Genomic DNA, 14,262 nt, shown 5'->3' with positions numbered 1-14,262 from the left:
ATGGTTTAAACTTCATTAAAACAGTAAAAGTAACTTCCAGGTATATTTCATTTACACTATATTTTGTTGTAAATATCTTGTAGTCAAAAATTACATTTCACAAATGTTAATCAAACTAAATGTTGCATATGCATACAATTTTATACATTAACAGTTTAAAAATATTTCAAATTCCTGTCAAGAACATTTTTAGCAGGTTGTTCCTAAAAGAAATGCCCCATGTATTAGGCACATCTTTTGGATTTTGATATAATTATCTGACTTGATGAAGGACACATACAGCATTCCAGTGAAAAAAAAGAAAAACAACTGACTTCAAAAATAATATCTGGACAAGATGACTTGATGTCTTTAATTAATCTTTGAGTTATATAAAACATCCATTAAACCTCTCCAGTGTAAAATCAGCTGTTTTTGTTTACATTCTCTCTGCAGGTTAACACTGCATGCTATTTATAGTTCAGGGTTTATAACAGACAGTTTTACATCACTGATTAGTCACACCCAGAAAAACTCGCTGCCGCAGCAGCGAATGTTGCCCCTTTAAGAAATGAAAGTTATAGTGAAGAAGAACCTGTTGAACCGGTTGATGCTCCACAAGAAGGTTTTGGACACAGGAAAGTATAGAAAAATAAACAAAGGGCAAAGACTCCAAATTAAGCAAGACGGAGTTATGTTTTTTGCACTGCACTTCTTTTCAATGAGATCTATCTATCTATGAAGTTTCCTGATGATATCTCTTATAATTTTTGAGTAATGTCCTGAACAAAGTTTGAAGTGTCAAAATGAACAAAGGGCAATAACTCTCAAATTAGGCAAGACAGAGCAACGGTTCTTGTGCACTGAAAACCTACTTAACCTGACTTAATAATCAAAGTGAAATAATTCAAAAATAAGGCAAGGCAGAGTTACGGTTCTTGTGCATTGCACACCTACTCAATTAGATCTATCTACCTACAAAGTTTCATGTTGATACCTCTTTGAGTTTAAGACTTATGTCCCGGACAAAGTTCAAAGTGTAAAATAATCAATTGGAATAATTCAAAAAAATTAGGCAAGGCAGAGTAACAGTTCTTGAGCATTGCATTCCTACTCAATTAGATCTATCTACCTACAAAGTTTCATGTTGATAGCTCAAGGGCTTTTATTTGAACAAACTTGGTAGACACCCATAAGAAGATGTTTCATGCTAAACATCTAAGCTCTACCTCATTGGGTTTTTTAAAAGAAGATTTTTTAAGTTTTACTATACACATATAGTTAAAAACAATGACCCCCTGGGGCGGGCCAGTTTTGACCCCAGGGCTTTTATTTGAACAAATTTTGTAGACACTTACTAGAAGATGTTTCATGCTTAATATCTGAACTCCAACTATTTGGGTTTTTTCAAAGAAGATTTTTTAAGTTTTTGCAATACACATATAAGGAAAATCAATGACCCCCGGGGCGGGGCCAATTTTGACCCCGGGGCTTTTATTTGAACAAATTTTGTAGACACTTACTAGAAGATGTTTCATGCTTAATATCTAAACTCCAACTATTTGGGTTTTTTCAAAGAAGAATTTTTAAGTTTTTGCTATACACATATAAGGAAAATCAATGACCCCCGGGGTGCAGCCAATTTTGACCCCAGGGCTTTTATTTGAACAAACTTGGTAGACACTCACAAAAAGATGTTTCATGCCAAATATCTAAGCTCTAGCTCTTAGAGTTTTTTAAAAGAATTAATTTAAAGTTTTTTCTTTCGGTTGCCATGGCAACCAGAGTTCTGCATGGAATTAAATTCTTTGAACAATTTTTAAAGGTGACCACCAAAGGAACATTCCTGTGAAGTTTGGATGAAATTAGCTTAGTGGTTTATGAGGAGATGTCATTTAAAGTAAAAGTTTACAGCCGGACGGACGCCGGACGAAAAGCGATCACAAAAGCTCACCCTGTCACTTTATGACAGGTGAGCTAAAATGACTCATGCTAATGAGCTTATGATATGTTTACGAATTATCATCGTATTATAATTAACAATCACAAATTACGATTATTTTCATTTATTATACAACATAATTCAAAACAAATGAAAATGGTTTATACAATGAAAAATAAGATAAAATCACCAGTTAACTGAATCTGGCTATCTTACTGTGCCAGCACAAGCCATCAACCAAATTTACATACTGATATTTGTAATCTTTAAATATCATTTAAACATGTTAATTGAAATCTTGACCATGTTTCTTAATTGAAGATGCCTTTTACAAGTTTGTGACTCTTTTTTAATCGTATGCATCATTAAACATTTATCACTTAGTCTCGGGTTAGTGTGTTGTCCTTGAAAATTTACCAGATTTTGCCCTTATGTCACTAATATTAAAATTCATTCTGTAATAATAAGTTCATCAATGCCCCAGTCTTCAAAACTGCCATCCGGTAAATAGCGTCTGATTATCATTGGAATTTTTCTTGCTCTGAAAGGAGAACAATATGTTTATTACAATTCACTGCTTTAACCTTATGGTATACAGATGGTACTATTATTAAAAAAATTAATTAAAAGTCTGGAGTAAATAAATTTTCAACAGATATAAAACAGTTGATGAGTTCATACTTCACCTCCTGAAACTAGAAGTGTTTAATCTTTGCCTCTAGTATTGAGGAAAGTCAGCTTTTATGTCCATGCAGTCTGCGCCAGCTCTTTACTCATTGCAGAAAAACAAAATGATTTTACACTTCAGGTTAGAATTTAAATAATCAAGCTTTCCACACTATTTGTCGGTAAAATAATCTCCCTTTTTGCTGTTAAGCTGCTTTGGTAGTTAACTACTTTATACATCCCTAAAATGATTAAACCTGTATGCTTTTAACTTCAAAGAATAATACACCCGGTATTCTAACAATAAACAAGCAATTATCATAGTATTGCAAGCAACCCATAAGTCCGCTACCAATAAGAGCCCCAGCAACATTTTAAAGGGCCATTGCCATTGAATGAATGAATGACATAAATGAACTTAAATCTTTTTGTGTTCTTATATATATATATATATATACGTTTGTAAGCACAGACGGACTAAGGGTAAATTAAAGTCCCCTTCAGTTACACCAAAAGGGGACTTATAACTTGGTCATTCCTATTATGTTAATTTAATGCCTATGTTACTATATATAGTAATAACAAAATCTAGGGTATTGCAAGGCCATTGCGGCAAGATCTAGGTCATTTTGCAATTTTGGCCGCCTTGCTACTAGGCATTTTTTTTCCATAATGGGCGAGTGAATGAGCGCACATGCAAAATGAGTTAATCAATTGTCAGTGACTTCAAAGATGGCTGCTGACGTTGAATGAACTACATATAGTCACTTGCACATAGAAACTTAAGTTTAGATGACACAATCAATTGCAATCAACAAGCTTACATTAAAGATTAATACACTCAAGACAAACAAGAGGGCCATGATGGCCCTGAAGTCGCTCACCTGTATAAAGGCCCCCAGGGCGGGGCCAGTTTAAACCCCAGGGCTTTTATTTGAAACTTGGTAGAAACCCATTAGAAGATATTTCACGCTAAACATCTAAGGACTAGCTCGTTGAGTTTTTAAAAAAAAAGATTTTTCAAGTTTTAACTATACACATATAGTTAAAAGCAATGACACCCACCCCTAGGGCGGGGCCAGTTTTGACCCCAGGGCTTTTATTTGAACAAACTTTGGAGACACTCACTAGAAGATGTTTCATGCTTGATATCTAAACTCTACCTATTCTGTTTTTTTTTTTTAAAGAAGATTTTTAAGTTTTTGCTATACGCATATAAGGAAAATCAATGTCCCCCGGGGCAGGGCCAATTTTGACCCTAGGGCTTTATTTGAACAAACTTTGAAGACACTAACTGGATGATGTTTCATGCTAAATATCTTAACTCTAGCTATTTGGGTTTTTTCAAAGAATATTTTATAAGTTTTTGCTTTACACATAAATAAAATCAATGACCCCGGGGCAGGGCCAATTTTGACCCAAGGGCTTTTATTTGAAAAAACTTTGTAGACACTCACTAGAAGATGTTTCATGCTTAATATCTAAACTCTAGCTATTTGTTTTTTTTCAAAGAATTTTTAATTTAAAGTTTTTGCTTTACACTTATATGGAAAATCAATGACCCCCGGAGCAGGGCAAATTTTGACCCCAGGGCTCTTATTTGAACAAATTTGGTAGACACCCATTAGAACATGGTTCATGCTAAATACCTTAGCTCTAGCTCTTTGGGTTCTTTAAAAGAAGATTTTATAAGTTTTTACTATATGCATATAGGGAAAATCAATGACCCCCTGGGGCGGGGCCAATTTTGACCCCAGGGCTTTTATTTGAACACACTTGATAGACACCTATTAGAAGATGTTTCATGCTAAATATCTTAGCTCTAGCTCTTTGGGTTCTTTAAAAGAAGATTTTATAAGTTTTTACTATGTGCATATAGGGAAAATCAATGACCCCCGGGGCGGGGCCAATTTTGACCCTAGGGCTTTTATTTGAACAAACTTGGTAGAAACTCATTAGAACATGTTTCATGCAAAATATCTTAGCTTTAGCTCTTTGGGTTCTTTAAAAGAAGATTTGATAAGTTTTTACTATATGCATATAGGGATAATCAATGACCCCCTGGGGCGGGGCCAATTTTGACCCCAGGGCTTTTATTTGAACAAACTTGATAGACACCTATTAGAAGATGTTTCATGCTAAATATCTTAGCTCTAGCTCTTTGGGTTCTTTAAAAGAAGATTTTATAAGTTTTTACTATATGCATATAGGGAAAATCAATGACCCCCTGGGGCGGGGCCAATTTTGACCCCAGGGCTTTTATTTGAACAAACTTGATAGACACCTATTAGAAGATGTTTCATGCTTAATATCTTAGCTCTAGCTCTTTGGGTTCTTTAAAAGAAGATTTTATAAGTTTTTACTATATGCATACAGGGAAAATCAATGACCCCCTGGGGCGGGGCCAATTTTGACCCCAGGGCTTTTATTTGAACAAACTTGATAGACACTTATTAGAAAATGTTTCATGCTAAATATCTTAGCTCTAGCTCTTTGGGTTCTTTAAAAGAAGATTTTTTAAGTTTTTACTATATGCATATAGGGAAAATCAATGTCCCCTGGGGCGGGGCCAATTTTGACCCCAGGGCTTTTATTTGAACAAACTTGGTAGACACCTATTAGAAGATGTTTCATGCTAAATATCTTAGCTCTAGCTCTTTGGGTTCTTTAAAAGAAGATATTTTAAGTTTTTTCTATCGGTTGCCATGGCAACCTTAGTTCTGCATGGAATTAAATTTTTTGAACAATTTTTAAAGGTGACCACCAAAGAAACATTCCTGTGAAGTTTGGATGAAATTGGCTCAGCGGTTTATGAGGAGATGTCATCTAAAGTAAAAGTTTACGGACGCCGGACGGACGGACGCCGGACGGACGGACGCCGGACGAAAAGCGATCACAAAAGCTCACCCTGTCACTTTGTGACAGGTGAGCTAAAAATCCATACTCCTACTGTACCGAAGACAAACATGATCCTCAGAAATTCCGAAAATGATTACAGACTGACGGTTGAAAAAAAAAGATTGGGGGCATTTAGAGCTAGACATCAGAAATAATTCTCGAAAGAACAAAAGTTCATAAAAACTTGCACTAAAAAGTGTTATTCTCACATAAAATATGAATATAAAGAGTGTTAATAGATATAAACATCATTTTATCATAATTATTTTATGTTAACGTGTTTTCTTAGATAATTGAATGATAGATATTTGTTTACAGTACATTGACAACTGTCTGTTTCTAAGAAAGGGGGACAACCAAGATTAGTGGTGATGTCTAAATGCAGTATTTCAGACATAGGTATTAAAGACGTTAATACTTGGTTGCTGCTCGCCATTATGCGATAATGGCCCTTGAGCCCATTATGTCCTTCCGGCCTGCGGCCCTCAGGCCAATATGCACATCTTCTGGCCATTATCGCATAATGGCGAGCAGCAACCATGTATTAACCTCTCAATAATATACAGGTGCACTTTCAAAATATCTGAAAAACCCTGGATGTAGCAGAACTGATTTATACAGAAAACAAATGCTTTCAAGGGTATAACTAAAAGCTTGTTTCCATGATAATATAATATAAAATGATATTTATTACTTTAATTCTTTTGTGGCAATAACAAGTGGATCTGTCTCTCCTTCTAACTCAACCATTACAGGGGCACACATCCTGCAAATATTACAGTTACATGTAAAGTATCTAATTAAAATCATTTTAATTCTATAAAAAGTTTCTCGAGTCCTCAGAATTTAGAATGTATTTCAGATGACAACACATGTTTAAATGTATAAAAGTTTTAAATGTATAAAAGATATTGGTTGTAAACTAAAATAAATATTTATCAATTTGGAGAAGAGTATGTCTAAAAATTAATAAATTTTTTCCCAGTTTACTAGTATTTCAGTCATACACTATTTTGCAGTTACATACATGTACAAAACTCCTATTCCTTGATCCTGTCCTAGGAAACTTAAATAATAAAAATAATAAACTTAATAAAATTAAATTGGCTAATGTCACAGAAAGACATAAGTGCAGTTTTCAAAACTTGACCTTTTAGGAAAAGGGTTAAGTACACTACCACTTCTTACCTTTTCAGTAAATAGGTGCATACCATGCCTTATATTTCAACAAAAATCAAAATTTCTGCCCAGTATATTTCCATATAATGATTGACACTGGCATACATGTGTTACAGGGTCAATATGTTATTGTTCTATGTTGTATGTCTCTAATTGTACACCATAGATTATGTTATGTGTTCTGACAATATATAAATAATGTTCCCCATAATATTATACAAACTTCACACTCCATACATAATGTCTATTTTTTCTGATTTGGTTTTACATATCTTACAAGTAAAGTCACAGGAAAAAAGAATGAAGCGATGCCTTTTCCAATTTAGAGAATCTTCAAATTTAAGAAATCAAGAAACATTACAATGATTACATGACCTATACTGTGTCGGTGTGACGTAAAACCCAATCAAGCAAACAAACAATGATTACATAACCAACATTAACTAAATCTGGACAATGCATTATTACCAGTCAGTCACCACATAGCCATATATATATAATAATAAAGGCATTTGCTCAAGAGACGTATTTCAAAAGTTTAATTTACATGTAATGCCAATCTATAAAATGCAAGAACAAGATACATCCAAATGAAGAATGAAAGAAACTGTATTGATAAACATTTTAAAAACAGGATTGAATTCAAAATAACTTTGTTATATATATTAATTATATTATTAAAACTTATTATTATGTCCCCTTATAAAAGTGACATCCCATTACGTTGTATTCACGTCATTACCAAGTGAAATTCTTAACGCCACTATCTTGAAGATCTGTTTATTGGGTGAAACCGGTAGATTATTTTTCTTCAATAATTAAAAATTGTTTTGCTTATAAATAATTGCAATGTAAATTGGAAAAGGCATCATGTCATTCCTTTTACCCGGCTATTTTTATCAGTTTTGTTTTAAAGTTTTGAATCTTTACATTTGGTAATAAGTAATAGAAAGAGCACCGAAACACGAGGTTATCTGATTTGTACGAGGGGGCCCAGCCCCCAAGTATTAATCAGATTGCCGAGTGTTTTGGTGTTCTTTCTCATTTGTATCATAGTCAAACATAAAAACACATTCCCTGTTGTCACAATATGAAACCCTGGCAAAAATGAACGAACGAACATCTGAATATGATATTTCTGTCGCTTTCCCTTTCTCTGCCGTCACAATATGTAAACCCCAGCAAAAATGAGCCAATTAATGGGCATGCTCTGGATTGCGGGTAACTAATAACCGCACTCCAGTTAACGCACTGTGCATGTATATGTATACGATTTAACCCTGACACATTTTCAACAGAATGGTCTCCAAACTATGATACAAAAGTCATATATACCATATCTTAAATTGTGTCAATAGAAAAAGAATGGCCCAACATTTTAATGTCAGTCTACTGGAATCCTACATATTTAATTATTTCAAAGTAAATAACAACAAGACCACTCTCATGTAAATATTGTTGATTCATTTCTTTATTGAATTATATGCCCTTTTGTTGACTATTTTATTTCATACCTTGTCATGCGGAGGAATTATGTGTTTTGTGTATGCTCGAATATTTAAGCCATTAATGTGTTATTTTAGATAGATTCTTCTCAACGTTATCTCGGGAGACAATCATAGCATACTTTAATGATAAAAAGTATTTTTAAATTTAGTTCAAACAGTACCTCGTTTCTGTCTTTTACAAAGAAATGCAAATTAAAAAACATATAAGGAAATGGATTGTGCCCATGGGAGGAAACTACATGAAATGTAAATAAAATAGATTTTATGGCTTTTGCAACATGTTACATGATGACCAAAAGGGAACTTTTTGACAAAGTACAGGATTCCATTTGAATATCAAAATGTTTCATATGTTTATAAAGATCATAAGGAATCAATACATTAATTGGGTTAATAGTTTTAATTTCAATTACACCTCTTCCTAACAAGCATGGCTGCCGTGTCTATTTTAGTGACATACTGGGTTTTCCAGTATCATAACCTTGCCATTCAATAGTCGAAGTTTCCTTGCTGATTATTTAAAGATTAATTTCAATTCACAACTTCAAAACAATTTGAAACACAATGTCCGGTAAATTGAGTTGTCTACACGGTTTTTCTCCTCTTATACTGCCATACTTATAAGACACATTTCTACGGTCAAATGTTTAATTTCATTTTTGATAAAAGAATGTTCACGTGTATTAAGAGCCCAAAATTATTTGGGTAAAATTCCATTTTTAAAAGATCATATTTTGTCTGGTAATATGTAGGATCCCAATACAGGTAAATCAATATCAAACACAAAGCTTGTCTAACAATAATATTATTCACTTGAGAAAAAAGAATTTATGATGTGCCTCTATAGTGAATGTTACATGTTATATAAATGTACAAACTGATATACATGTACTTGCAATTTTTAATAATCCCCTTTTACTTGATATACACCAAATTTCACCTCCTACAATCCAGACAAAAATCAAAATGCATCCAGTCCCATAACCCCCTCCACTCTTGATTTGGACCTTAACATAACTAAATTTGTATATACCAAGCTAAGTCCCTTAAGACTTTCATAGACTATTACAACACATAATGTTATATGGAATGATAAATGGAGTAAATCCTACATACAGAATTCGTCAAACTGATCAAATCTCAAAAGCAGGAAAAAACCCACAAAAAAACCCACAAAAGACTTACGCAATTTGCAGAGCCCTTGTTCCTAACACTCTTGCCCTTTCATATTTGGTCATGTATGGTGTGGTGATCCTTCTAGCTGGTTCAGTTGGTTGGCCAGCCTCTGCGGCCAGAATCTCCATCTGACCATCTCCCTGTAAATAACATGTCTCTTCTGTTTAGTTTTGGTATAATAGACTGTAAGGATCTTACACTGGCTGCCGGTACAGACTGGAATATATTACTTGAGGGTAACTGTAAAAGGTTGGTAACGAGGCTCTGCTGACTTTCGCTAAACAGTTACCCGAAAGCTAGATATTCCCGTCAGTGAGGTCTCCTGCTGAGCATACTTTCAAATCAGCAGCCAAAGCTCTAGATAATTTTTCATGCAATTATTGTTAAAAACTTCTTGATTTTTTCAGCAATTAGTTTTTACGCTACATGATTTCAAATTCAATAAGCCTTTTAGAGATCTAGGACTTTTAAAAAAAACTTTTGTCTAAGGGTTATATCTATTGGGGTAGTACATGTATTTTATAAAGCATCAGATGAGCACCTACACCCTCAGGCTGGGTTCTGTAATGTTTAAACCACTACGTTTCACGATTTTTTTATGACTACAAACGATGACATTTGATATTACTCATACCCAATTCCATGCATGATTTCCTTATTCCATTCATCCGGTCTTTTTAGCTGTGTGTAACTTTTTCCGCTAATTCCAACGTTATTTTTAATTTGATTTTCTGGAAGGGAGGTCACTCTGAGCACATGACAAAAATGTGCAAATGCGGTGTTGTGATACATTATTGCTCTGACAAAATGTCACAAAAAATATTACGATCAGTAAACTGTTTCTTTCCTATTTTGAAATGATTCCAATTGTTATTCAATTAGATTTTAAACGACACTTTATTTGTGACGGTCCTTTAATAGATACTTAACACCTAATTTCGTATATTTTCGTCGACATTTTGTGGATGCTGGCCACGATATCAAAATGTTGTTAAATGGAATTAACTTACAAAGTAAAAATTATTGGGAGGGATTTTATGTTGCCGCTTAATAAAAAGTCGCTTAATAAAGGTGGAAGCAAGTACGATGCTGACTGTATAAGAAATGTAATTAAATACTGAATACTTAGCACAAACCTCCTGAGATTGTATATGTTCATCTAAAGGTTCATCATCATCAACATCATCCAAGTCATCATCAAAACTGAAAGCAAAATGTTAAAATTTATACCATTATAAGACCATAGTGATGATCAGTGATCACATGTGACGCCTTATGATAGTCGTAAATCATTCAACCTGAAAAACCTGTATAATAAGCACAAGAACTTTAGTTTCTGATCAAGCCAGTAAAGTTTCATTGAAATTCCATTTGTGGTATAAGAGAATTAGTCCAGACAAACTTTAAAAATAACAAGAGGGCCATGAGGTCGCTCACCTGTATATAGCCCCCCCCCTAACCCCCGGCCCAATTTTTACCCAAGATCTTTTATTTGTTTACATGAACAGACTTGGTAGACACCCATAAGAACATGTTTCATGCAAAACATCTAAGTTCTAGCTCATTGGGTTTTTTAAAAGAAGATTTTTTAAGTTTTTACTATACACATATAGTTAAAAACAATGACACCCCTCGGGCAGGACCAGTTTTAACCCCTGGGCTTTTATTTGAACAAACTTTGTAGATATTTACTTAAAGATGTTTCATGCTTAATATCTAAACTCTAGCTATTTGGGTTTTTTCAAAGTACATTTTTAAGTTTTTGCTATACACATAGTCATATAAGGAAAATCAATGACCCCCGGGGCGGGCCAGTTTTGACCCCAGGGCTTTTATTTGAACATACTTGGTAGACACACATTAGAACATATCTCATGCTAAATATCTTAGCTCTAGCTCTTTGGGTTCTTTAAAAGAAGAGTTTTTAAGTTTTTACTATATGCATATAGGGAAAATCAATGACCCCCTGGGGCGGAGCCAATTTTGACCCCAGGGCTTTTATTTGAACAAACTTGGTTGACATACACTAGAAGATGTTTCATGCCAAATATCTAAGCTCTAGCTTTTACAGTTCTTTAAAAGAAGATTTTTTAAGTTTTTACTATATGCATATAGGGAAAATCAATGACCCCCCGGGGCGGGGCCAATTTTGACCCCAGGGCTTTTATTTGAACAAACTTGGTAGACATTCACTAGAAGATGTTTCATGCTAAATATCTTAGCTCTAGCTCTTTGGGCTCTTTAAAAGAAGATTTTTTAAGTTTTTACTTTATGCATATAGGGAAAATCAATGTCCCCCTGGGGTGGGGCCTATTTGGACCCCAGGGCTTTTATTTGAACAAACTTGGTAGACACCCATTAGAAGATGTTTCGTGCCAAATATCTAAGCTCTAGCTCTTAGGGTTGTTTAAAAGAAGATATTTAAGGATTTTTCTTTTGGTTGCCATGGCAACCAGAGTTCTGCATGGAATTAAATTCTTTGAACAATTTTAAAAGGTGACCACCAAAGGAACATTCCTGTGAAGTTTGGATGAAATTGGCTCAGTGGTTTATGAGGAGATGTCATTTAAAGCAAAAGTTAACGGACGGACGATGGACGGCCGGACGAAAAGCAATCACAAAAGCTCACCCTTTGTGACAGGTGAGCTAAAAATTATAAAAGGTCCAAAACTCAAGACAAAAATGATTGAACCATAAAAAGCAGATGATTTGACATTAATAAGAATGGAAAAGACTCAACTCGGTACTATACCAACTCGGCACAGGTCAACTTGGCACGGGTCAACTCCGCCCTCTTTACAAAAAGATATATTACATTATGTATTAACTTTGCTTTGCATGTTGTTAAGGTAAATGAATAATAAGAAATATCTTATTATTATATAATTATACATTGTACTTCTCTGGAAATAAAGTATATTTAGAAATTCTTTTTCATATATTTGTCTTATATTTATAAACTCTCTCTGTCGAACTACGTAAATAACCGAGGTATATTGAGTGAAAAAGCAAGACTTGTTTCCCTTAGTTTCCCTTCGCTTGCAAAAGAATGCAAATTTAGCCGTGTTTAAATCGCTAGTTTGGGGCCATTAAATGTCCGATTTTAAAATTTGTTACACCAATTAAAAGCTGGTGATCTTAGCTTCCTCCCACTCAGTATATATTTCAACACATTGTTTGACACTGAAGGTATTTAAATATAGGGTTAAACCTACCACAAGTCAGAAATACAGTGAGATACGCAATCGGTTAGTTATCTTTACTACTTTAGACTTCACTTGCAATTCTACTGATAAGAAAAGCCTGTCTGCTGCTAGTTCTGAAACTGTCAATCCGTGTTTTATAAATAATCTACATCTACATGTTACTCCCGAACAATCAATTCTATGACTGGGATACAATAATAACAATAAAAAGTGATAACACAAACCTAAATATTAATAATTAAAAAGTGGGCCAAGTTGATCTGTGCCTAGTTGTAATAGGGCCGAGCTGACTCGGGGGACCGAGTAAGTTTTAGGGCCGAGCTGACCCGGATTCTGAATACCTAAGCTTTTATCGTTATCTTGTAATTTGAAAAGTTGCGATGTGTCAATTTGTCACTTCCAACGAGTTTTCAAAGACATCACTATCTAGCAACACCTTAGTATCATAAATGAAACTTTAATGAAATCGCACTTAATGTTAAGTGTTTAATGAAATCGCACTTAATGTTTAATGAAATCGCACTTTACTGATACGAGTAGATTTAAGTACGAATAAGCCAAAATATATGAAAAAACCGTTTATTGACTTAAAGATGGTGAAAAGCGAAGTAAAATTAAAGATCAATATTATAATAATACTTGTCCATATCATGATCATCATCGGCCATACTGGCTGTCTATTTTAAAGCAAATTGTCCGAGAAATTGTCACAACAATGTGCAATTTGTCCGCAATTTGTACACTGCATGTGAACTACGTCACTAGTTTTGTTGGACATTGTTAAAGAACGAAATTTCTTTATCCGCGTCAAGGTGAGTAATGCGAAATGGTTAGATATGTACGAAACGTGTAATGATATATCTTTAAAAAAAAATATATATATTTATGTATATTTATAAAATCCGCATCTAGGAGATTCCTCCAAGCCCTTCTTTCACCTTCTTGAACCTGTTTACCGTAGGCTTACATGTACATATGTCAGCCATTCTTCTATTTGGTTCACACAAAAAAATAAATAAAAAATAAATAAAAAATGTCGGATTAACAACGTTTTCTATGGTTTGCTTTAAATGTTCAATACTTTTGACAAAATGTGGGGTAGTTTTCCGATTTTAAAAGATCGTTCAGCACGACATTAAATTGTTATGCGTGTGGTATTTTTAGTTTTAACTTTTCGGCATTTCCTAGTAGGGTGGTTCCAATATATTACTACTTGAATAATGTTGAATCACACTTAGGATATGTTGCTTGCTTTTTAAATTTGTCTTTTGACGTATTAATTGTGATATGCAGGCTTCGTAACCTCTGATCCCCTTTTGTAATTAGTTCCGCCCATTGTTTACACGCATTCTTTTTTCTTGGGGACCATATGCCGGTTTTTCATGGAAACATCAACGGATGTTTCAAAATTCCAAATTGTACCAGTTCATGTTAAATGTTGAATTCTGCTTAAGCCGGTGACAGAGGGGAGTGGACGGTAGTTTGCACTTTACAGTACCGTACCGTCTATGAACTGGCTCAATCAAACCGAGCCTGCAACATTTCCAATTTTGCCGTGTTGGACTTTCTTTGAGGGATTCTTATTTTCTCTATTTTACCCACACCATTTCGCTTCGTTTGTATACTAAAATCTTTCAAAGTAAGTTACTGAAATACATTGTTACAAACATAATTGATCATCGGAATAACTTTGAAGGTATTGTTTTAC

The 14,262-nt window shown here is 34.1% G+C and overlaps 1 protein-coding gene across 1 annotated transcript; it reads right to left on the bottom strand.

The window, feature by feature from the left end:
• Window positions 1–2,029: 2,029 nt before the first annotated feature.
• Window positions 2,030–13,246, bottom strand: LOC132753886 (DNA-directed RNA polymerases I, II, and III subunit RPABC2-like; the record flags this gene model as incomplete). Its single annotated transcript, XM_060744429.1, is given in 5 exon segments — window positions 2,030–2,462; window positions 6,180–6,251; window positions 9,358–9,488; window positions 10,485–10,551; window positions 13,194–13,246. Coding segments are annotated over 5 exon segments (390 nt in total). The 3' UTR covers window positions 2,030–2,371.
• Window positions 13,247–14,262: the final 1,016 nt, after the last annotated feature.

The sequence above is a fragment of the Ruditapes philippinarum genome, unplaced genomic scaffold (genome assembly GCF_026571515.1).
Source record: "Ruditapes philippinarum isolate M1 unplaced genomic scaffold, ASM2657151v2 ctg13714_1_1_1_1, whole genome shotgun sequence".
NCBI classification, from domain to species: Eukaryota; Metazoa; Mollusca; class Bivalvia; order Venerida; family Veneridae; genus Ruditapes; species Ruditapes philippinarum.
The sequence above is the reverse complement of the archived record's forward strand: the minus strand, read 5'-3'. Positions and strand labels throughout refer to the sequence as shown.